The sequence below is a fragment of the Dama dama genome, chromosome 12 (genome assembly GCF_033118175.1).
Source record: "Dama dama isolate Ldn47 chromosome 12, ASM3311817v1, whole genome shotgun sequence".
Taxonomy (NCBI): Eukaryota; Metazoa; Chordata; class Mammalia; order Artiodactyla; family Cervidae; genus Dama; species Dama dama.
In genome coordinates this window covers 93,515,063-93,540,303 of record NC_083692.1, presented here as the reverse complement: position 1 = coordinate 93,540,303, position 25,241 = coordinate 93,515,063, and the positions used below count along the sequence as shown (strand labels likewise).

Below are 25,241 nucleotides of genomic sequence, written 5' to 3'. Positions count from 1 at the left end.
TGTTAATTTCTGCTCTACAGCAGAGGGGTTCAGTTATACATGCACATGCCTTCTTTATCGCGTCCTTTTCCATTACGGCTTTTCACAAGATACAGTCCCCTGTGCTGCGCAGTCGGACTTTGTTGTTTATCCATTCTCTTTGTCATACTTTGCTAATCCCAAACTCCAAATCCTTCCGTTCCCACCTCCCAGTGTGTGCCTTTTTAGTCGTGATTCAGAGAAGGGCATTTTGTTTCATTTAATTCCATTACTACGTACTCTTCCCTCTCTTCTTTATGGTATTCATCCTCTCATTCATTCTTTATTCAGTTCTTTTAGGTGCCTTTGAGTCTGCACACTGACACCACTGGTCTCATATTTATGGATACCTGCTTATGTATCAAACACCTGCTTTCTTTTTGTTGGAGTCAGCTTTCACTCCTTTAAAAACAAATTGTAAGCCTAAACTCTACAACCTCAGAGACGAGAACTCAGCACTTTGCCCTCTGTTGCGCCTTACAGGTAAACAGAATCAAAACCCCCAGACAGATAGACGAACTGATTGAAATTGAGAGTGACACGGGAACGTGGTACCGGAGGTGCTTTGTTCGCATCCGCACGGAACTGCAGGGAGTAAGTACCCAGCCCGCCCTGACTCATGGTCCAGCTTGTCGCTTGGGGTTAGTCAGAAACAGGGTTGACAGAATCCGCCCCGTGAGTGGGGTTCCTCCCCATCCTGTCCAGGGCACCTGACTCCTGGTGTGGGACCAGGTAATGGGATCCCCTTGCGATCAGTGGGGTAGCCAAGATGTTGCTTTTTGGGGGGAGGGATGGTGTGAAACAAGGAGTCCCTACCAGTGACGGGGTACACCAACATCTCGAGTCACTTTGTCTGTTGGAAGCTGATAAATACAAATCCCAGCATTTCATTTCCTATAGCCTTTAGCTTTTACGTTTTAAGTGCAAGTGAATCCAGCCTAAAGAAAATGCAACATTTTTTTATAATTTGTCAGAGGGGGTTGTTTGGGAAGTAGAGTTGCCTAGGGACTGGCATAAGAAAACTAACTCTCTGATATTTCACAGATTTGGTTGACTTTTATGAGATGTTTCACCTACCCAGTCAGGGAAAATACCATAAAACTCACGATTGTGTGGTTCACGCTGTCCTTTGGGTAAGTGATCCTTACATTTTTGGTGAATGAAATCTTTAAATTTCCATATTGTAACTCCCAACCTTGCTGTTTTCTTCTCTTAAAACTGTGTGATGCTGTTAACTCTAGGGTTTTTTTTTTTTTTTCATTTTAGATTTGCTAACAGTTACAGTTTTTATCAAGCAATCATTTTATTTATGTTGTCATAAAGCTGGGGTGGCAAAACCAACAGTGTTTGGAAAGTTCTATAAGACCAAGGACGATTTGCTCCCATGATTTCTCCACTCTCTCCTCATTGGCGGAGCTCATCCCCGCTGGCCTCTTTGTTCTTCCTCCAATGTGCCAGAACTTTCTTGAACATGTCCCATCTCGGGTCTGTGCCCTGCCCCCAGACGGGGACCAGCTCATTTCTCTCCTCCTTTGAAGCTTTCCTCCTATGCCGCCTTCTCAGTGATACCCCCCACCAAGTACCTATTTAAAACTGCAGCCTATTTAAACCTATTTAAATCTCAGTCCCCTTCAGATTCCCTGTTCCCTTCTCAGCTTTATTATTCCCCATTGTGCCTTTTGTCATCTTCTAATAGACAAAAAGCTTTTTCATTCTGTAGGAATAAAGAAAGCTCTGTCTTCCTCCTCTGGAAGCTCTGTGAGAACAGGGATTTTAAACTGTTTTTCTCACTGATATATGGCCCTGGCACAAAATAAGTGCTCAATAAATAGTTGTCATGGCTTCCCAGGGGGCTCAGTGGTAAAGAATCCTCCTGCCAATGTGGCAGACAAATCTGAATGCAGAGTTCCAAAGAATAGCAAGGAGAGATAAGAAAAGACTTCCTCAGTGATCAGTGCAAAGAAATAGAGGAGAACAATAGAATGGAAAAGACTAGAGATCTCTTCAAGAAAACTAGATATACCAAGAGAATATTTCATGCAAAGATGGGCACAATAAAGGACAGAAATTATATGGACTTAAGAGAAGCAGAAAATATTAAGAAGAGGTGGCAAGAATACATAGAAGAACTATACAAAAAAGATCCTCATGACCCGGATAACCACGATGGTGTGATCACTCATCTAGAGCCAGACATCTGGAATGCAAAGTCAAGTGGGCCTTAGGAAGCATCACTATGAACAAAGCTAGTGGAGGTGATGGAATTCCAGTTGAGCTATTTCAAATCCTAAAAGATGATGCTGTGAAAGTGCTCCACTCAATATGCCAGAAAATCTGGAAAATTCAACAGTGACCACAGGACTGGAAAAGATCAGTTTTCATTCCAATCCCAAAGAAAGGCAATGCCAAAGAATGTTCAAACTACCACACAATTGCACTTATCTTACATGCTAGCAAAGTAATGCTCAAAATTCTCCAAGCCAAGCTCCAACAGTATGTGAACTGTGAACTTCCAGATGTTCCAGCTGGTTTTAGAAAAGGCAGAGGAACCAGAGATCAAATTGCCAACATCTGCTGGATCGTCAAAAAAGCAGGAGAGTTCTAGAAAAACATCTACTTCTGCTTTATTGACTATGCCAAAGCCTTTGACTGTGTGGATCACAAAAAACTGTGGAAAATTCTGAAAGAGATGAGAATGCCAGACCACTTTGCCTGCCTCCTGAGAAACCTGTATGCAGGTCAAGAAGCAACAGTTAGAACTGGACATGGAACAGTAGAATGGTTCCAAATGGGAAAAGGAGTACATCAAGGCTGTATATTGTCACTCTGCTTATTTAACTTATATGCAGAGTACATCATGTGAAATGCCAGGCTGAATGAAGCACAAGCTGGAATCAAGATTGCTGGGAGCAGTATCAATAACCTCAGATATGCAGATGGCACTACCCTTATGGCAGAAAGCGTAGAACTAAAGAGCCTCTTGATAAAAGTGAAAGAGGAGAGTGAATAAGTTGACTTAAAACTCAACATTCAGAAAACTTAAGATCATGGCATCTAGTCCCACCACTTCATGGCAAATAGATGGGGAAACAATGCAAACAGTGAAAGACTTTATTTTCTTGGGCTCCAAAATCACTGCAGATGGTGACTGCAGCCATGAAATTAAAAGACACTTGCTCCTTGGAAGAAAAGCTATGACCAATCTAGACAGCATATTAAAAAGCAGAGACATTACTTTGCCAGCAAAGGTCTGTCTAGTCAAGGCTATGGTTTTTCCAGTAGTCATGTATGGATGTGAGAGTTGGACTATAAAGAAAGCTGAGCGCCGAAGAATTGATGCTTTTGAACTGTGGTGTTGGAGAAGACTCTTGAGAGTCCCTTGGACTGTAAGAAAATCAAACCAGTCAATCCTAAAGGAAATCAGTCCTGAATATTCACTGGAAGTACTGATGTTGAATCTGAAACTCCTATACTTTGGCCACCTGATGTGAAGAACTGACTCATTGGAAAAGACCCTGATGCTGGGAAAGATTGAAGGCAGGAAGAGAAGGGGACGACAGAGGATGAGATGGTTGGATGGCATCACCAACTCAATGGACGTGAGTTTGAGTAGCTCTGGGAGTTGGTGATGGACAGTGAGGCCTGGCGTGCTGCAGTCCATGGGGTGGCAAAGAGTCAGACTTGACTGAGCAACTGAACGGAACTGAATGCTGGAGACAAGGAGATGCAAGTTCAGTCCCTGGGTCAGGAAGATCCCCTGGAGGGGAAATGGCAACCCACTGCAGTAGTCTTGTCTAGAGAATCACATGGACAGAGGAGCCTGGCAGGCTACACTCCATAGGGTCACACAGAGTGGAGACAGCTGAAGTGACTTAGCATGGACAAGTGCAAGTGCCTACTATGTGCTAAACACTGGCTAGCTCCAAAGCAAAAGCAAAACAAACGTCTTGCTCTTGAAATGTGAGCAGTTATAGGATAATAGCTGTGGTTTATTTTGTTTACTTACCTGTTAACTGACCACATTTTAAGCTTTATGATTTCCTTATAAAGTCCATGAAACTTCAAGCAATGTGTAGCATTCAGTGGCTATTCAGTAAACACTGGCTGAATAAATGAAAACTAGCAGAAACTCCTCCATGTTATTGATGATGAATGTTCCAGGGTGTCATGCTTCCCTCATCGTTGCCATTTTTGAAGATTTGTGTCCTCGGATATGAATAGAGAGCCCTGCAGAGTTGCTGCCTCCAGAATCATTTCATATTCAGTGGCCACCACTCACACCCCTTGCAGTAATTATTTCATGATCTGTGAAGACAAGGGGCTGGAATCTATGGAATCCTAGGCAGAGATGTTTCAGGAATCCTGATGACTATGCTGATGATAAAAACAATTTGGTCTTTTGAGCACTCGCTATGTGCTGGGTATTTTGCATTCCATTTAATCCAACAGTTACCCAGAGAGGTGGTTACTCTCATCATTCTGATATTAGAGATGGCAGGTAACGATGCTTTGATAACTTGCCCAAGATCACGTGGCTGATAAGTGGCAAGGCCAGGATTTTAAACCTAGCTTGTCTATCTGCACAAGTGATTCTCATAACCACTTCTTCCCCTGTGTAGCTCAGTGTAACTGGGGATAAATCAGAGCAGGGGTTCTCGAACTTGAGTATCAGAAGAGTTCCTTGGAGGACTCCAGCCCACAGTTTCTGATTCAGCAGGTCTGGATGAGGCCCGAGAGGCTGCATTTCTAACAAGTTTCCAGGTGATGCTGACGTTGCTGGTCCAGGGACCCTGCTTTGGGTGGGAAGCACCAGTTTAGAGCCACGTTGTCCAGTGAAAATATAACATCAGCCATATGCTTCATTTTAAATGTCCTTGCGGTCACATTTAAAAAGGGGTGAAAGAAAGGAAAAGGAAACCGGTAAAACAAACTTTAATAATATATCTTATTTCACTAATTTTGTCCAAAATATTATCATTTCTTGACATTTAGTCAATATGATTAATGACTTAATTTTACATTTTCCCCATACATATGTCTCATTTGGACTGGCCACATTTAACTGCTCCTACCTGTGGTTAGTGGCTACTGCTCTGAAGACCATGGCAGCGTGGCTGAGCTGTAACCTGTTAGAATAACCTACTAGAGGTGAGAGGTAGAAAGTGGACAATGACCTGACGTTTCCAATAAATACTTAAATGGCCTTTTCCCCAACCCTGAACCTCAGGGGCATGGGCTATGCCCCCAGGCTAACAGGACCACAGTAGTAAAAGAAGCAAGAAAAATCATTCATTAATAAAGAGGTCATTCTCTAAGGGCCCTCACAGTTTGGGGATGCCAGGAGTTTGTAGCTCGAGACTAGGAGATGCGGCTCTTCAGTGCAGCCTAAGGGGATGAGGAGAAACCTCCGGGTCAGGGTGTGCCTGTGTAGGATAGAAGTCTTACACATGTCTCTTCCCCAAGGAAGGACTCCGGACCTGGGATTCTCCAAGGAAACCCAAGCCATCCCTCTAGCTTGATTCTTGCAGACCTGTGATGAGGAGGGGCCAATGAGATTCCTGTTTGATGACCCATAATGCTCAGGGACGGGGGCGGGGTGGGGGGAGTGGGGCACAGTCCTAACTAACCGAGCTTCTCCGGGAACCGCTCCCTCTCTGAAAATAGCAGGGAGATGGTCATGGCCACTAGAGTGCCAGCGCCTTTAGAGACACCGTTAGAGCGTGCACCCGCTGGGTCTCCAGGTGGCAGCCGCGGCCACAGCTCCGGCAGCAGCCCCAGGCGAAGTGACGGGAAAGATGGTTTCTCTGTGATATGGAATCCTGAAATGTAACCATTCTTAAAAAAGGATCAAGCTCTGAGCCTTTGGAGTGGGAGCACTGACTCCAAGACTCTAGACTACCAGAGAACTAACCCTAGGGAGTATCAAAATAGTGAGAACTCACACAAAGGATACCACTTAGATACAAGACCGGGCATCACCCAACCACCAGAGGCAGGATGCCTTATCTAAACAACAAACAAAATAAAAATACAAACCCAGTCATCAGCGGACAGGAGTACCACCTCACCCAGCCTCGCTCATCAGAGGAAAAACAAACAAATGAAAAAACCCAGCACAAATCTCACCCTATACGAAGCTTACACAAACCACTGGACCAACCTTAGGAGAACAGAAACCAAAAAGAATTCAACCCTGAAGGCTGGGAAAAGGAGACCTCAAACACATTAAGTTAAAAAAATAATAATAATGAAAAGGCAGAGAAATACTACACAGATGAAGGAACAAACTAGAAACACAGAAGTCCGAAGAGGAAATAGACAAACTACCTGAAAAAGAATTCAGAATAATGATAGTAAAGATGATCAAAAACCTTGAAAGCAAGCACCTTTACAAACTCACATTTCTTTGTCTTTGCAGGTACTACGGATTATCTGTTTGGTTCCCCGATGTCATTAAACATCTGCAGTCGAATGTGTTGAAAAACATAGATGAACCAAAAGTGAAATTTTCAGATGCAACTATTAACTTTACAATGGCAAATCAGATTATTACCGGAATGGAATGCGACAATGGCAGGTCCAGAAACTTTTAAATCGTTTAATTTCCTACCTCATCTTAAAAATGTATTTCTTATTTGCCTTCATGACACTAAATATGTGTTCAGTTTGTACATGTGGTCATTTTCAGACTGAATTCAAATGCTTCCAAATGGCCTTTAAAGAAAAGATACACATATATCAGTTAATTCACTTAAATTACTTCTTAAACTGAGCTACTTCCTGTTTGTAAAGAAGTGGAATTGACTGGTGTGACAAGAAAATTCAAAGAGGCCTTGGGAAGCGAGCAAAATAAGTTATGGAAGGGAAGAGTGAGGATTATGAGAAAACAGGTTGTAGCATTATTTAATTCAAAGAGGAAATCTGACATGTAATCTCATGCCTGTTTTCTGTCTCTGGAAAAGGGGGCTATTCTTCAGAATACTTTCCTTCTGCACTCAAGAATTGGGGTTAAGTTGTATCAGAGAAAGTTTCAGTTAAAGAATGGGAATGATTTTCCAAAGTTAAAAGCTTTGACAATAGGAGATAAGTTAGCAAAGGAGGTTTTTGAGTATGGAGTGTGGAACTCCTCGTGATGAGGGAGAACTGACGCAAGAAATGGTTGTGGTTTATCATTTCGGAGATGGAAAGGGGCAGACAAGGCCCTCATTTCTACCCATTATTTGTTATGTGAGCAAATGGTTGCTGGTATAAGTTTCTGGTGGTTTACATCATTCTTAGGAAATTCTCCCAATTTAAAAAGAGATCAAAGTAAAAATCTAACATAATTGACAAAAGTTTCTCTGGGCAAAAACCAGTTTGGAAAGATGAAAAATAATTCTCTGGGATGCTTATGGTTTGTGTAATGAAAAGGAGAGTTACCACTGGGAGGTAACTGTATGGATTGGCGATTCACTGGGAGGCCTGATCCACAGAGGATCACCTTTACTCTCCCTCATCACATACTGACTTGAATCTGTACTTGTTTTTCCACAGAAATCTTGGAGTCGAGTGCTCTATAATTCTAGGTTGAAAATTGACCTCATTATTTAAAAATTACTGTAATCTCATTAGAAATTTCTAGTATGTCATATTTTTTAAAAAAGGTTCTAAGTTGACCAATCATGGAGAAATTTTTTACTTTGGCAATATAATGATTAATGATTTTAATGATATTAAAATCCTTATAAAGCCTATAAGTTTATTTTTGAAGGTGTTAGAAAAAAATTGTTTTTGTCTTTCACGGAAATTTGAAATACCACTAACTCACTCATTTTTTAAAAATAGTTTTCCTATTCAGCATTCTAAGATGGCAATTCTTTATGTTCTGGTGAGGAGTGACCTCTGAAGTAGACTCAGAACAAAGCAAGGTGTGGAACAGTGCCTTCTTTGCTAGCACCCTGTACGCAGAGTGCTCCCCGAGGAGCACACAAGAAAATGACAACCGCGGTCCTCTCTGGGAAAAGAACTGGATAGCTTGAGGATGGGAGGGAAGAGACTTGTCTTTTCCTTTTTGAATATTCTGAATTGTTCTCCATGTGTATTCTATGCAGATAGCATCCACTGGAAAATAATAATAATAATTGTTTCCCCTTTCCAAATGCAGTTTCATTTCAGAAAATTAGTGATCGTCTTAAAATGAGCCGTGATTTATCCTCCTTCTGTAGATAGATTTATGGCTTAGGTGATTTTACTCTGAACTCCTAGAGTAGGGGGTGAATTTTTTAAGGAGGTTGGTCTCATAGGCACTTAGTGCATTCTGAGCTGACAAATGCAGTCTGGCATTAGAGCAAGGACAATTTTTAAAATCTCAATGGTGAATTACTTTTAAGTCATCTTCCTTGCCTAGGAGGATTGGTCCCTTTCTGCCCTAGTAACACTGGTAGTTGGTGTATTAACTTCTTCCCCAGTTGAGCAAGCATCTCCTCTCAATAACTGGTGAAGGATACATTCACAGTCTCTTAATAAATTACCAAGACACATTGATGGATATGTATACATGTCTCCCAAGGGTCTTTATCAACACTTAATATCCAAACCATAAACTCTTCTAAGATGTCAGAATGATTGTGCCTATTATCATCTCTGCCTTCCCTCTTACATCACCCAAAAATGAGTTGGAGCAAGTTTCATCATTCTACCATTTCCAAAAGTAGGCTGAGCTATGGTCATTCAGCTTGGTTTGAGGAATACCTCTTGGTGCCGAGAAGAAAAATATTCTTGGAAATGACTGTGAGCTATGAGTTTCTTGACCCTTGAGATAATCATTCCGCACATAAGTGATTCTCCCATCCTCTCTTCAAGATAATTGGAAGTCCCTACACTAGAATAAAGAACCTTTGGGTTATCAGCCTGGGAAATGGACATTCATTAAAAGGAAGCATGGGAACGCATGCTCAAGTTAGAGCTATAACCCCAAGTAGAGAAGTTTCAAATAAAGGCCTATGTGAAGGAGCAAGAGGGAGGATAGGATTACAAAACAAAGAATCCGTAGCCACAGGTAACCTCCAAACTCAATGCCTTCAACTGTATACCCCACAAACACCCTTTACCAATATTGCTGAAAGCTACATGAAACTATTTTGGATGCCATCTCTTTTTCTGGTGGAAAATAATATTGGGGAACAATGAGGTAGCCAAAAGGACAGGCTCCATGAGAAAGAGAGGGGAAAGCTAAGAGTTTAGAAAATCCAGAAGCCACTGTCCTTTTTAATTAAGAGAGTCCATAGTGGAACCTCAGGTAACCCTCTTCAGTATTCTTTCCTGGAGCGTCCCATGGACAGAGCAGCCTGGTGGGCTACAGACCATAGTGTTGCAGAGTTGGACATGACTGAAGCGATTTAGTACAGCCCGTAGTGGAACATCACATCTCTAAATCTGTTTGACTTAACTTTGAACCCTGATAGACACACTCATTGACACAAATTTTTTGTCTGTGCTGGACAGATTCGCAGGGATCAGGTTCAAATCCATAACTTTCAAAAATTCAGTTTTTAAGTCCTGCACCTTTGAGGATGTGACTTCAGTCAACACCTACTTCAAGAACTGCACATTTATTGAAACTGTTTTTAACAAAACAGGTAAGTGTGCCACTTAACCCTGCCTGGATCCTCTTCACAGCCCTAGTTCTTGGCAGAAACGTGATACCTATTTGGTGATAGATGTGGGCAGACGCTTATGGGGAAGTGAAGATTGAAGTACAAATGAACAAACTCCCCCCATCAGGTTGGATCAAAGCTGAGCTTGTAGTGACTGTTTTTGTCAGATTTAATGCAGATGGAACAGGCTGAGCTCAAAGTTGGTGAAAAAAATAGTCCTGTGGTGAATAATTTTTAAAGCAGAGAATTAACTTGTAGTCGCTTGATAGACTTGATTTCAACATCTGTTGATAGCTTAAGTGAGCTGGCCTGAACTACAGTCTACAGAGATGGACAGTACATGCTCAATCACATATGGTCTTTTAATTCAATCCATTTAATGGAGTCTGGGAAACTCCCCAGGAAAAAAGAGGAGGGGAACAAACATTGACTGAACACTGACTATATGCTGGTTCCTACCTCAGGTTATTAGACACTCATTGTCTTGTTTAATTTTCACAGTAGCTGAAGCTTCAAAAAATGCAGTAATTTGGCCACAGTTGTACAGCTGGTGACAGCTGACATATGACCCCAGGCTCATCTGATGGCACAGCCCGTCCACTATCCCGTTGGTCCATCTGTCCCACGAGGTCAAAATAATGGCCGAACACCGGCAGAAGGACCAGCGCCACTTTGTTACCAGCCCTGCCTTCTTGGTCCCCAGACAGGAGCCACCTCTACCTAGCTGCGAGTGAGGATAGGGTCAGGGTTCTTGGGGTTTGTTTCAACTGTCTTCCAACCCATTCAACCTCAGAAGACCAGTTTTTTAGGCCGATTTTGATCAGTGAGGATAACTGTTTTGATCCTCATTACCTTGTAGCAGAACCCGTCATCATCTGCAACTCCTTTTGGCTAGATCCAAGTTCAGGACAAAAATCAACAGTGAATGCTGGTGACTGTCCAACGAGACCGACTCTGGTTCCTCCACTAAACCTTCACTTGCAAATTCAGCCTCAAGGACCCAAGGAAAGTCCTATTTCTTCTCACTGCCTCAGAGCCCTATAAAATGGCAGCAGTAAGGCTGATTTGTGCACGTTTTGGAACAAATTATTTTTGTCATTGTAGTATAAAAGCTATTAGTACTCTAATGATAGTCCTTATGTAACATGAAAATTAGAACAAAGTAACATCATAAAGGAGTCAGCAAGCAATATAATTAGCAATGACCAACCGTAAGAAATCAGAAGGTAATTGGACTCAATTTATTCCTTTATGCAATAAAGGTATTCCTTCCTTCAGCTGCTTTGGGACCCTGTAACCAAGGGTCCTTGACTAGACCCTGTACCTTGGCCAGCTCTGAAACCCTCAGGGAGCTTCCAATACCATGGTTTTTTCCTGAATTCTTGGCAAGCTTTCTCATACTGGTGGGCCAGTCTGATGCACTGAACTGTCTTTCTTTGTTTCCACAGATTTTGAGCCATATAAATTCATTAACTGCAGATTTCAAAACAGCACATTTTTGTACAATAAGACAGGATGCCAGTTTACCTTTGATGATGACTATAGTGCCTACTGGATTTATTTTGTCAACTTCCTGGGGACATTGGCAGTGTTGCCAGGGAACATCGTGTCTGCTCTCCTGATGGACAGAATTGGGCGCTTAACGATGCTAGGTATGTGCTTGGTTTCATGTAACACATAGGAGGTGCCCTTGTGATCTAGAGGGAGCCTGTCTCCTGCTATCCTCCCCACCCCCCTAGGATTTGCATCCCACAGAAATGAGGAGAAATCTCTTAAGACCTTACATTAAGACTAAATTTTAGTAAAAAAAAAAAAAAAAAAAAGTCCAATTACATCTCATTTGAACCACTTCTGTGAGTTAACAGACTGAAAAACTAATTATGTGTGACTAATGTCTATTTTTCTACTTAGGTAGCTGAGTAATTGGTGATGTGTGTTTCATGCTTGCTGTGTTCAGAAGGTAGTTGAGATGTAAAGCTTATATACAGATAAATAGCCCTGTAGCTGAGCTTTTTGAACCCAGGCTGCAGTTTCCTCTTGGGATTCAGTTTTGCTGTGAGATCTCGGAGAACCAGGGGTCCTTGCTCTACTGAGATGACAGGAAACACCCCCACCTTTTGTCTGCTACGTTGGCAGGTGGCTCTATGGTGCTTTCGGGGATCAGTTGTTTCTTCCTTTGGTTTGGCACCAGCGAATCCATGATGATAGGCATGCTGTGTCTGTACAATGGGTTGACCATCTCAGCCTGGAACTCTCTTGATGTGGTCACCGTGGAGCTGTACCCTACCGATCGGAGGTATGTTGAAATGGGCCTGCAGCGAGAGGTGCTCTGAACCCCATTGGACCACTGAAAATCATCCAAACTGTCATTTCCTCCCCAAAGCAAAAATCCAAAGAAAAATATCTGGCTTATGAAGTTGTAGGTTCTGTTCATATCTTTCATTTATTCTTCATTTTTTAAATAAGGCCAAACATGATTTCTTCTTCATTGACTATTGCACTCAGTATCATAAAAATGTATTTACTTTGAAAACAGTTTGTAGATTAGTTTCACAGCTTGAAAACATTCCTGGGGATTCATGATGATTGCTGAGAAGGGACAATCATGAATTCAGTGCTAAATATTACATTGGAATAGTTACAATGGAAGTTGTTCCCAGATCTTTACAGCTAGATTTTATTTACAGCTAGATATTTTTATAGCAATATATGTATTATATAGTTAATTATATGTAATATGTGTATTATATAGTTAAACATATATTCAGTATTAGCATTAAATAGATATACTAAATATTATAATTACATTTAACTGTAATGTGGTATGGGAAAATCAGGCTTGCCTAGGAACTGTGAAGGCTTTTGAGTGTACGTAAGTATTTAATTTATTAGACATTAATAACACACTGAAGTAACACTTTGAAGATTTTTTATTTTTGTTTATTTTGGCTGTGCTGGGTCTTTGTGGCAGGCTTTTCTCTAGTTACGGGCAGTGGGGGCTGCTCTCTAGCTGCAGTGCCCCAGCTTCTCATTGCGGAGGCTTCTCTTGTTGGGGAGCGTGGGCTTAGGGCACGCAGGCTTCAGTATAGCAGCACGTGGGTTTGGTACGTAGCCACTGTTCCCGGGCTCTCAAGCACAGGCTCAACAGTTATGACACCTGGGCTTACTTGCTTTGATGCACGTGGGATCTTCCCGGATTAGGGATTGAACCCATGTCTCCTGCATTGGTAGCTGGATTCTTTACCACTGAACCACCAAGGAAGCTCTGAAGTTGTTTTTTTTTTTTTTAACCTGATTTTTTTTTTTTTTTTGAGGTATAGTTGATGTTCAATATATATAAGTTTCAGATGTACAACATGGTGACTCACAACTTTTAAAGGTTATAGCCATTTATAGTTATTAGAAGATATCGGCTATATTCCACGTGTTATGCAATATATCCTTGCAGCTCATTTATTTTCTACATCTACTCACATATTTTAAAAAGAACATGTGGGGGAATATAGTTGCTAGCAGTAGTTCCCCGGGTGATGAAGCCAGTGAAGGGAGTTAACTGTGACCGTGACTTAGCTTGCTGGCTCTGAGAAGCTGTAGTGAAGCAGGGAGGGATCGGCTGCAGGAGCCTCTGTGGACCCCTCATCAGTTCTGAACGTGTCTTTACCTCATGTTTGCAAATGCCTAGATGAGCTTTGCGTTAAGGCAACACAGACAGGTCTCCACAACACACCTCTTGACCTTTCTGGTCTGTTGAAGGGAAGCCCAACACATTTCCAGTGACCACAAAAAGATCACCATTAGAATAAAATTATGCATCTGTTCCCAAAATGGAAACATACCGACTGCACTTCATATCATAAAAAGGACTGGACAGCGGGGCTTTGGCTGGAGCTTCAGCAGCCGATTCATGAAAAGAATAGAAGCCCTGTTTTGCCGTTTGCCGCACGTGAAGACAAATGGCCTTTGCCTTTTATTTTGTGCCTGCTCTGTCACCGTGGAGCCCTGTCTGCTAGAGCATGGAGTCAGGATTCTCTGGACCTTGAGGTGGAGGAGGGTTTTTCCTAGAACAGTGTAGAGACATTTGGGATATCAATTTTCAACTGATCCCAAGTCCCTCCTTTTATTTATTGGCCACAATGGGGTACATTCGCTGCACACTACATTCTTTAATTTATATTTCTTCTTCATGAATTTCTATTACCAAGCTTACAGGAACCCTATATATCCTCCTGTATCCGTCTCCCTGCAGAACATTGGGAACTCTGATGGACTTCTCCTCATCAGATATTCTAATCAGTAACCTCCTGTTGATGACTTAGGCTCTGAAAGAGACCGTGAGACCCATGTCTAACATCTCCTTCCTTCTTTCAACCAACAGTAGTTCTCTTTTGTGGGCAAGCCCCTGGGATGGATATCATGGATCCTGGATGAGAGTGCTGCCAAGGCAAGACCAAGACTCTGCAGCTTTCTTTCTTGCTCATTCTGTAAACTGGGCCCAGATATGGATTAGACTAGACATTTAAACTAAGCCCCGCCATGTTAAAGCAAAGTTATTTCATAGACTGAGACCTTTAATTTTGCATTATAAAAGTTTGATACTATTTTAGATGGATCAGCCCCTTATCCCTCTGCTCTAGAATGAAAGGATGAAGGGTGAGTACTCTCCTGTGGCAGGAACCTGGCTTAAAAACAAAACACCATGAACTGGGCGGGTCGTCCATGAGAATCATGGATCTGCTGTGTTTCTGTTCTCAGAAAGGTTAAACATCTAGCAAGATAAAGATAGAAATTGCTCTGTGTATTAGTTCAGGATCTCTGAGAAGCAGCAGACAAAATGGGATTAAACAAGCACAGATTTTGTTAGAGGAAATGCAAGTTATGAGAGAAAACAGGGAAAGAGATGTAGTCTGGCCACAATGCAAGCCTGAGCCCCGTGAAAGAGTGAAGAAGGAAGACCAGTTGGGTGGAAGTGTTCCAGGCCACCAGTGAGCAGTCTCAGGAAGGCTTGGCATGGCTGTGCTAAAAGTCAGCTTCGGAGGAGTCCTGCTCGTCCTGGGCACCAGCCTGCCATAGTATCCCTCTTACTTTCAGTTACTGGAGCAGTGAAACATGGAAATGCATTTCAGAGCATGGCAGCTGGACCAGGACTCAGAAATTGGCAAAGTGCATCCTCAGTTTGACAATGCTGCTGCTAGCAAATATTCTCCACCACTTAAGTTGATGTTACCAGATAACATACAGGAAGTCACTTTCTTAAATGATGGAGAGAAAACTTATCTGCCAGAACTGCATTGCTGGCACCATAATGAATTAGCTGGCACAATCTATGCTGTTTCAGGCTAAAACCTTCTCTCCTATATCTGCTGCGTTCCTCTGGGTCTCATGGGAGGGCTCCACCGAACTGTGGCTCAGCTGCTAGAGGTAAACTCCAAGTGTTTCGTGTGTGGTACCCTCTGACTTCCTCTCCCTGTGGAAGGTGGATAGAATACATCCTGACAAACACTTCTGGTTAGAGGCTATAATTGTTTCATACCAGAACTTTAGCACTGTCAGATCCTTGCCCAGTTTCTAGAATCTGTCCTTAATGATCAGAAAAGAACACTCTGATTCCAGATCCCAGACTAAAAAGTAGCCTCTTGAGCCATTTAATAGCCAACTCCTATCAGAATCCCAGGGCAAATGATTCTATTCGGGGAACATAATTTAGGATATAATCTAAGTGCTATGAAAGTTGCAACACTTGAAAGCCACACTTGTCACCCACAGTATGGACTTGATCTGTGATGTTATACCTCTGACTCTTGGTAAGGGTTACATTTGCATTTATGTGAAAGCACCGTTCATCTCTATAGAGCTTGGCAGTGGATCTGCAGGGCATTTCAGGACCTGCTCTAGAGAGGCGCTCTGTCTCTTCACTTCATGTGATAAAAATTAGTAATTCCTCACATTCCCTTCCCTGCTGTGCATCAAGAGACAGGAGTGTCTGTGTCAGTGTTATATCTCCAGGGCCCAGATATTTGCTTTGCTCCTCTTTATCTTGATTTGCACTCTCGTATTCCTATATTATTAGTTTTGCCTTTTATGCATGCATGCATGCTAAGTCACTTTATTTGTGTCCAACTCTTTGCAACCCTATGGACTGTAGTCCGCCAGGCTCCTCTGTCTATGGGATTTCCCAGGCAAGAATACTGGAGTGGGTTGCCTTGCCCTTATCCAGGGCATCTTCCTGACCCAGGGATCAAACCCACATCTCCTGTGGCTCCTGCATTGCAGACAGATTCTTTACTGCTGAGCCACTGGGGAAACCTTTGTCTTTTATAAGCTACCCTACATTGTTTCATAAAGAGGCAGGAAATGTTGAAATTAAAATTGTGTGTACTTATTGAGCAGCACTTTTTCTGTGCCTGAAAAAATAAAGCTGAACAGTCACTGGAAACACTTTAAAAGGAAAAATTGGGTTTTTTTTTTCCCTCCATGCTCAATACTTTACTTTTGGCCACCAAACATGGAGCTATTTTTTCCCCCAATACCAGGTAATTCTTTAATTCCCAATAGGCACCAACTGGATGTTCTAAAATGTAACTCAGTTCTGATATAATCTACCATGGAGAAGAGAATGGCAACCCACTCCAGTATTCTTGCCTGGAGAATTCCATGGACACAGGAGCTTGGCAGTCCATGGGGTGGCAAAGAATCGGACACGACTGAGTGACTAGCATGCGTGTGAGTACACTCATGCACGCGCACACACACACACGCACACACACACACCTGGAGATAGCATCAGATTCCACAGGTTAAAAACTCCATTCCCACAAGAGTGCCTTCACTTCAGACACCAAACACAAGTCAGATTATCTCCTGTACATCTGACCAACTGGCTACACAATGGAGTTCTCATGACCCCCTCCTCAGGTTTGATAACTTGGCAGAATGGCTCACAGAACTCAAGGAAACATTTCCTTGCATTTACTGATTCATTATAAGAGATTACAGCTCAGGAGCAGCCAGACAGAAGAGATGTCTACACTGGGCAAGGTGTTAATAACAGGAGGAGCACAGCGCTTTGTGCTTCATCCAGGCCCACCCCCTTCCCAGTACTTCTGTGCATTCACCCACCTGGAAGCTCACCAAATCTTGCTGTTCAAGAGATTTTATAGAGCTTAATCTCCAGCCCTGTGTCCCTGATTCTCAGCGCCAGCCTCCAATCACTTGCTGTCTTCTGGTAATGATGCCAAAATTCAGCCTTTGTGCACCGGTGCCTTATCAAATCTTCAAGACAGAGTTTTGGGTGAAGTAGAAAAGAATATAGGTTTATTGCTTTGCCAAGACAAAGAGGGACACACAGGCTCTTGCCCTCGAAAACTGTGTCCCAACCCCAGGAGATTTGGTGAGGAGTTATTATAGCAAGTTATTATAGTTCAAGGGCAGGGCTGCTGATAAGATTAGAGTATGTGATTAGGGCCTACACTCCTTTATTCTATTTTTTTTTTTTTCAATTTTTAACACCAAAAACATTTGTATTGGGGTATACCCCTGTAACAATGCTGTAATAGTTTCAGGTGAATAGTGAAGGGACTCAGCCATACACACACATGCATCTATTCTCTGGTCTTGAGTAATCTAATGAGTTCTTGAAGAGCTTCTCTGGATCCTTTAATCTGGAACAAAGAATGCTGACATCTGCCATTTGTTGGGGGTTTTAGTTCTCTGTGTTCAGACTGTCCTACTCTTTGTGACCCCATGGACCATAGCCCACCAGGCTCCTCTGTCCATGGAGTTTTCCAGGCAAGAATACTGGAGTGGGTTGCCATTTCCTACTCCAAAGGACCTTCCTGACCAAGGGATCCAACCCTAGTCTCTTGCGTCTCATGTGTTGGCAGGTGGGCTCTTTACCACTGCATACCTGGAAAGCCCTAAAGATATTTTTATGGGTATCCCTTGAGGTAGAATCAGGACCCTGCCCCAAGCCTGCACTATTGTTTCTTGGCTCTTCCCTTGTCTCAGCATCCCTTCCCTTCCCAGATTAGCAATAGTTTGAGTCTTCCCCTGGGACTCACAAGGCCTCATGGAGGCTGGAGTCTATTCCCTACAAACAAGGAATGGGGGACACGGAAAGGCTTCAGTGCTCAGGAGCCCCACAGGGTCCTGCTAAGTTTCAATTACAGATCACCATAACAGATATACTAGTAATGGAAATATTTGGTGAGCATTACCAAAATGTGACCCAGAGACATGAAGTGAGCAAATACTGCTGGGAAAATGATGCTGATAGACTTGCTAGACCCAGAGTTGCCACAAATGGTCAATTTGTTAAAAAACACAGTATCTTTCAAGTATAATAAAATGATGTACAGTAAAATGAGCTATGTCTGTACATAGGGTAAGGTCCAGAAGACTCCTGAGTACAGGAGCTTACGTCATCCTGGAGTTGGGGGTGCACTACCCTGCCAGAATGTGTATGCATTCACCAATCTGAAAGCTCTCTAGATTTACGAGGAGTTCATTATGTGAGCTTGATTGATTAAATCATTCGACACTTGTAAATGAACTCAATCTTCAGCCTCTCTCCCCTCCCTAAGGTGGGGTGGGATAGGCTGAAAGTTCCAAACTTCTCATCATATGGTTAGTTTCTATGGAGACCAACCCGTCTTGAAGCAAACTCGGAAGCCCTCAAATTAAAGCAATGGTAATATATAATTTTCTTTTATTATGCAGAAAAGCCAAGGTTTTAAAGACTGATAAAAACTCAGTGTTAACTGGAAGGGGTGATGGTGAAATTACTGCTCAGAGACTGTTGTGGGAATTCTAAAAACAGGTGCAACATTTTTGGACGGAAGAATCTAGTAACCTAACTGTTTCTCCCTATAGGTAAAGTGCTTCCTCTGGCTGCTTTCAAGGTTTTTTTCTTTGCCTTGTTGTGGATTTCTTTGGGTTATCACATTTGGGATTCCTTCAGCTTCTTGGATCTATAGATTTGTGTCTCTTGCCAAATTTGTGAGCCATTATTTCAAATTTCAGCCATTATTTATTTGAATACTTTCTCTTCTCCTTCTTGGACTCCAGTGACATAAGTATTAGATCTCTTCTTATGGTCTTACAGGTTGCTGATGCTCTTTTTTTTAAGTCTATTTTCTGTTTTTCAAATTGGATTTCTATTGTTCTACCTTCAATTTACGGATTCTTTCACTTCTCTCCTTCATTCTGCTGTTGAGCCTGATCACTAAGATTTTTATTTTGGTTATTGTATTTTTAATTTATAAAATTTCAATTTGGTTCTTCTTTATGTCTTCTGTTTCTTTCCTGAGACTTTCTATCTTTTCTATTTTTTGATGATGTGTTCTGTATTTCAAGTGTGTTCAAGAATTTCCAGCATGTTCATAATACCCAGGGATTGAACCTGGGTCTCCTGCATTATTGGCAGATTCTTTACCATCTGAGTCATCAGGGAAGCCTTCGTAATTGCCTACTGAAGCCTTATTATCATGATGGCTTTAAAATCTTCAGCAGATAATGCTAACATCTCCGTCATCTCAATGTTGACATCTCTTTATTGTCGCTTTCTATTTGAGATCTTCCTGGTTATTCAGATGACAAGTAGTATTCAATTGAGAGCAGTCATTTTCATATTATGTTCTGAGGCTTCTGATCTTATTTAAGCTTTGGTTGGCTTCCCCAGACACCTCTCTTGTGGGAGAAGGGATGACATCCATTACTGCCTGGAAGTAGATGTCCAGGCTCCCATTCAACCTCCACTGACACCCAAGAAAGGGTGTCCTCATTCCTGCTGCACAGGGGTGGGAGTCCAGGCTCCCCTCATGATTATTGCTACTGTGGAGGGAAAGAAGAGACAAGCTCATTACTGGCCAGGAGGGGTGAAAATCCTAGCTTCCTACTTAGCCTCCCCCCGACACCACCACAGTGGTGATGTTGAGGCGCCTCATTGCAGGTCCATGAGGGTGGAAGTCTAGGTTCTCCACTCGACCTTTGTTGGTGTGGCTGGCAGTTGAGTTACAGTTTTTTTCTGGTATTTGGTTGGAGAAGAGAGGTTATCATCTAAATATTTTCTGTCTTGCTAGGATGCCTCTATCCTGGCCCTTTGGGTAGAGAGAGCAGGCTTTGGTTTGGGTGTTACTTAAATCTGTACCTGTTGGTATTTCTTTTTGCCAGCTTCTTAAGTTCCAAGTCTCAGATCTATGAAGCAAAAAGAAAATGCAGGAACTCGCCATTACCCAGGTCTGTAGAAGCTCTGCCGTTTTTCTTTATCTTCTGGAGTTGTCTTAGGTTTGTTTTATAACATTGAGGACTTTTAGCTATATTTAATAGGAAGAATAAGAAAAATATGTCTATCCATCTCAGTATGAATTTTAATATTGTTCATTTATTTACTCAATAACCTTTTTGGGAGTGTCTGGGTTACAACCCAGATGTATGACTGTCTACTGTGGCTCTCAGCATCCGTAAACCTGGCCTGTGACCTCCCATTAGGTCTGGGTGGGGCCCTGGGGATCAGTTTCTAAGAAGCTTACCTGGTATTTGGGGGTGTACAGACGTGTCCATCAACTATGGCCTTAGATGAACTCCAGGTTGCCTCCCAGGGCTCACTTTCATTGTCATTATTTACCCTGGCCCAGGGACTCACTTCCTAGCTGAGGTTTATCAGATAAATGATAAGACACAAAGGCTTCCATTATGAACTGTCTGAGAATATATTTGCATTTAAACAGGAACAAGCAATAGTACAACCCTTGGTGATTGTAGCCTGGGAGGGAGATGGAGGCCCACTTTGGGCCCAGGGATTCCTTCAGGCTCACAGCTGCAGGGAAGTCCTCCACTTGTTTGTAAGGAAGGCCCTGCTTGCGGTGAAACAGGATGCCATCCTCTAAGTTAAGGAGGACTCATACACACACCACACACCTACACTTACTGCTTAGATGAGACAGATTTTCTCTTCCTTTGAAAACTAGAAAGCAGTTGAATTCAGTCTTTCCTGATTTCAGAATGTGAAACTTGGGTTTTTTTCTTCAGCAAAAGCAAGGTGATAGTCTGGCATCAATAAACAAACATGGACCAACTAATGGCCATTAAAATGCCCATTGGGATTAGTAGATACAGGTGTGTTAGTCACTCAGTCATGTCCAACTCTGTGCGACCCCACGGACTGTAGCCCACCAGGCTCCTCTGTCTGTGGAATTCTCCAGGCAAGAACACTGGAGTGGGTTGCCATTCCCTCCTTCAGGGGGTCTTCCCAACCCAGGGATTGAACCAAGGTCTCCTGCACTGCAGGCAGATTCTTCACTGAGCCACCAGAGAAGCCCAGTAGATATAGACTACTGTATATAAAATAAACAACAAAGTCCTGCTGTATCACACAGGGAGTTATATTCAGTATCCTGTAGTAAACCATAATGGAAAAGAATATGTGTGTGCGTATGCATATACACATATGCACATGTATATGTACAAAACGGAATCACTTTGCTGTTCACCAAAAACTAATACAACTTTGTAAATTAACTTTACTTCAGTTTTTTTTAATGCCCATTACAGAAATATACTTCCAGTGTATTTTGAAGATATCAGAAAATTCCTTAGTTCATTTCACAAGCATCCTTTGCATCCTTGTGCCAGTCCTGAAAGAAGTTGTGATGAGTCAATGTAGAAGGCTCCACAGCCCCACCCTAGAGATGCAGCCAGGACCTAAATAAGGCTAAATCCCAAAGGGAGAGCCCTGAGGTTTAGGAGGGGAGCAGGAAGGAGGCCAGTCCAGCAGGGAGAGCTTTCACGGCTGCCCAGAGTCCAGCTAATAGCTGGAAGGAAAGGAAATGATGCACGTTAGATGAGAAACTGACTGCCTCTGGTGAAATGAGCTTGCAAAGCAGCATAAAATAAGGCAGCAGGTGCAGGGAGAAGGCAAGAGAAGAGATTATGCAAAGCCTTTGGAGTGGCCTCCCCCGGGCGCCATGATGTGCCTTGTCCTCGGTCTCCCCACGCCATACCATGAACGTGTTCTCTTGGCTGTGTTGTACGGTGTGATATTTCCTACGGAACACATCCAAACAAAGAAGATCCTGTATGTGAAGGGGGCTTCCCAGGTGGCGCTAGCGGTAAAGAACCCGCCTGCTGATGCAGGAGACACAAGAGACGTGGGTTCGATCCCTGGAGAAGGAAGTAGAAACCCACTCCAGTATACTTGCCTAGAGAATCCCATGGACAGAGGAGCCTGACAGGCTACATAGGGTCACAAAGAGTCAGACATGACTGAAGTGACTTAACATGCACACATATATGTAAGGTGTTCATCGCAATCTCGTTTATGTTCCCCCAAATTTGGAAAGCTCTAATTATCCAGTGTTATGGTTACAGAAATAATGGTTCTGTGCTAAATCATTTCATTTTAAACAAAATACTAATAACCTGGGACAAGCAGCTTTATGAATGATTGGGGGAATGCAGAAAAGGAAAGCTGTAGAAATCCTGTGATTTGCAAAAATATGGATATGATTGGATACTAAAGGGAATTCAGAAACGAAAACCATTTGTTGGAGAGGTGGAGTGGATGTTTTTCTTTTGTAGGTTCCATTAGTACATAACAGTAAATCGAAACCAATTCAAAAGTGCAGATATTTCTGGAAGAATTGCAGTCATGTCCGACTCAGTTTTATTTGGCAAGCAAAGGAAAATACATCCTCAAGGCGTGAGGGCGGGCCTACCCAAAAGAGGCAAAGAGAAGAGAAGCCAGAGGCTCAATTTTGGCTCCTCTTTTTATATGTTTTTTCTCCCCCTGAGCCTGCCCTATGTAAACTGGGCTAGCCAGGAGGGCTGTTTGCTTCACCTGCAGGTCTCACTCTGGTCCTTGGACCTTTCTTTGTTCTATTTTCGTGGGCTTTTTCCTTTCTTTGTCTTTTAGCCACCAGTATTTTGGACACCTTCTCCCTATTCTAGCTACGTAACACCACCCTCCAAGGACTTGAGCACAAGGTGACTTGTGCTTGGGGTGTTTGTGGAAGTTCAAGGGTTCGTTTAAATAAGAACAGATGAACTAATAAAATGCTTGTTTACTTATACACAGATAGTCCCAAGGGAGAGCCACTTTGAGAATGACTTTTCTAATATAGCTGTGTCTGCTGTGTGTAGAAGATCACACCCTCCAGCTTTAAGTATTTGAAGAAATAACTTACCTGTTATTTCACACAGTCGTGTTTTCTGGAGTGCCAACCCTAATTTAAGGAGGCTGTATGCTTTGTAGCCACACCAGATTGTCATCTAAACAACTGCCTTTGCTTAATAAATGGACACGGAGATTCTTAAGAGATAAGAATTTGACCATCTTATTTAGATGCCAGATGCTCCTGACACGTCTCTCTCAGTGCTGCTCTGAGATCTCAGGAAGTCATCTATTCCCCTGTTAGAGTTTCAGTAATAAAAGGAGATAGCTGCCTGTATTTTATACCCTGTTCTGAGTTTTGCCAGAGTTTGATAGCTTGGCAAAATGTGGTTATTTTAGCCCCAATGCAAATTCTCCCTGGCTTACTCTGCAGTTTTAGCATCAAGAGACTTCTTCATACAGAACGTTTCCCGTCCACTTATCAGCAACACACACGCCAGCCATTTTCCTCAGAACAATACAGCTTATCTCACTACCATAAGATGTATTGGGTAATTTATACTTCTAGAATCTAGAAACTAAAAAAGTGGAAGAAGCTAATCTGAAAAGGCTGCATGCTATATAATTTGAATTATATGACATTCTGGAAAAGACAAAGCTATGGAGATAGTTAAAGGATCAGAGGTTGCCCAGATTTCTGGGGCATTGAAACTGTTATTCTGCATGATGCTGTAATGGTGGATATATGTCATTATGCATTGTCAAAGCCGATAAAATATACAACACAGTGAACTCTAATGTAAACTATGGACTTTAATTCATAATAATATATTAATTTTGACTCATCAGTTGTAACAAGGGGCTTCCAAGGTGGCTCAGTGGTGAAGAATCCGCCTGCCAATGCAGGACACACAGGAGACACGGGTTCGATCCCTGGTTTGGGAAGGTGCCCTGGAGGAAAGCATTGCAACCCAATCCAGTATTCTTGCTTAGAAAATGGACAGAGGAGTCTGGTGGACCATAGTCCACGGGGCCACGTGGAATCGGACACAACTGGCAACTGAGCATGCATGCACTCATGAATTATAAAAAGTTAACCACAGTGAGACGTTAACAATAGGGGTGCGAGGCGAGGGATGATATGGAAATTCTCTTTTTTTCGCTCAATTTTTGGAGCCCGAAAACTACTCAAAAAAAATCTTTTAATTAGAAAAAAAAAAAAGGCAGTTTGGCCTCATGGCATCTCCATGGAGCTAGGAAAAGCCGAAGATGATGGTGTCAATCTACTTAAGTATTCTGTGGTACCCAACAGTTTCATTTGAAAATAGTTATCAGTACACTAAATCTCCTATCTCTCTGGTGGTTGCTGCTATTGCTAGTCTCTTTCTTTAAAAACAAACCAAAAAGAAAAAGGAAGAATACACAATGAGCTTACCCTCTTCTCGAGAAGTTCCTGTTTTCCTCCATCAGAGATTCTGTTACACCCCTTCCAAAGTCCAAACAGTTGGCGACTTTGCGACACTGCAGAGGCCGCTTACTCAACGTTCTAGGTGTTTTGGCCAAAAAAGGAAGGTAGTGCTTGCTGCCCTTTGTAGGTCTGTTCTAACCAGCAAAATGAATGGCTTGGTTCCTTCAGCACAAGAGGAGTGCTCTTCGCTTTCCTGTGGTGTGGGAAGGGGGATGGCTGTATAATCCCCATAGTAAATATCTACACATTGTAGAAGGTATCCCTTGGAATAGCATAAGTCATGATAAGTAGTTGTCAAGTTGTCGTGACTAGCCAAAGGAAAACCTACACTTAACAAATTTACAAATCAATCAAAGAAAGATGTGTACTAAGTACTGCATTTATGAAGTATAGCATATAAAATACATTTCTCTCTAGAGGGGAAAAAATGTATCCAGCAGTTACCCCGCATTCACTGTGCCTTTATTACACGTGTGTACCCAGTGACAGGCAAAAAAACAGTGAGCTGGCATAAAGGCAGAGGAAATCCGTATTATCTCATGATGTCAGCAGTATCAGTACTCTCATGAACAAGATGAAATTTCTTGCCTGGAAGACCACAGTAAAATTATATTCAACCCCCATAAAGAGAGTAAAAGTTTTCTTTTCTGAAGAATGTCTTAAAAAATTGGGATGTGTCTTATTTATATACCACCTGCACATATTATATGTCAGCAGGGTTAAACAAGTTTTCTATGGGCCTTCAATCTGAGTTTCCTCTGTCTTGGGTTTGATTATCCACCTAGAACTCTGATGAGGGTGCAAGAAGTGTGTCACTAGCTCATTTGAGGCCACCACGCTCAGGGATCACTTTCTACGTGCTACCCAAAACATTTGGGATGAAGTCATAATAGTTTACCTCCATGGTACAAGAAAAATGAATGCAACCCAGTCATCCTGGATTTTCTCTGAAAGTTCCTATGCTCTATTAATTATTTAAAACATCATAAATGAACTAAACTAAGAGGAAGTAGGG

The 25,241-nt window shown here is 42.3% G+C and overlaps 1 protein-coding gene across 1 annotated transcript in view; it reads left to right on the top strand.

Annotated features, from left to right (window-relative positions):
* Nucleotides 1–25,241, top strand: part of SV2C (synaptic vesicle glycoprotein 2C) — a 215,612-nt gene that overhangs the window by 181,488 nt on the left and 8,883 nt on the right. Inside the window, exons 7-12 of the mRNA XM_061158144.1 lie at nucleotides 502–612; nucleotides 1,063–1,151; nucleotides 6,437–6,595; nucleotides 9,502–9,635; nucleotides 11,102–11,305; nucleotides 11,790–11,949. Coding sequence (XP_061014127.1) covers nucleotides 502–612; nucleotides 1,063–1,151; nucleotides 6,437–6,595; nucleotides 9,502–9,635; nucleotides 11,102–11,305; nucleotides 11,790–11,949 — 857 coding nt within the window. The remainder of the gene's footprint in view (nucleotides 1–501; nucleotides 613–1,062; nucleotides 1,152–6,436; nucleotides 6,596–9,501; nucleotides 9,636–11,101; nucleotides 11,306–11,789; nucleotides 11,950–25,241) is intronic.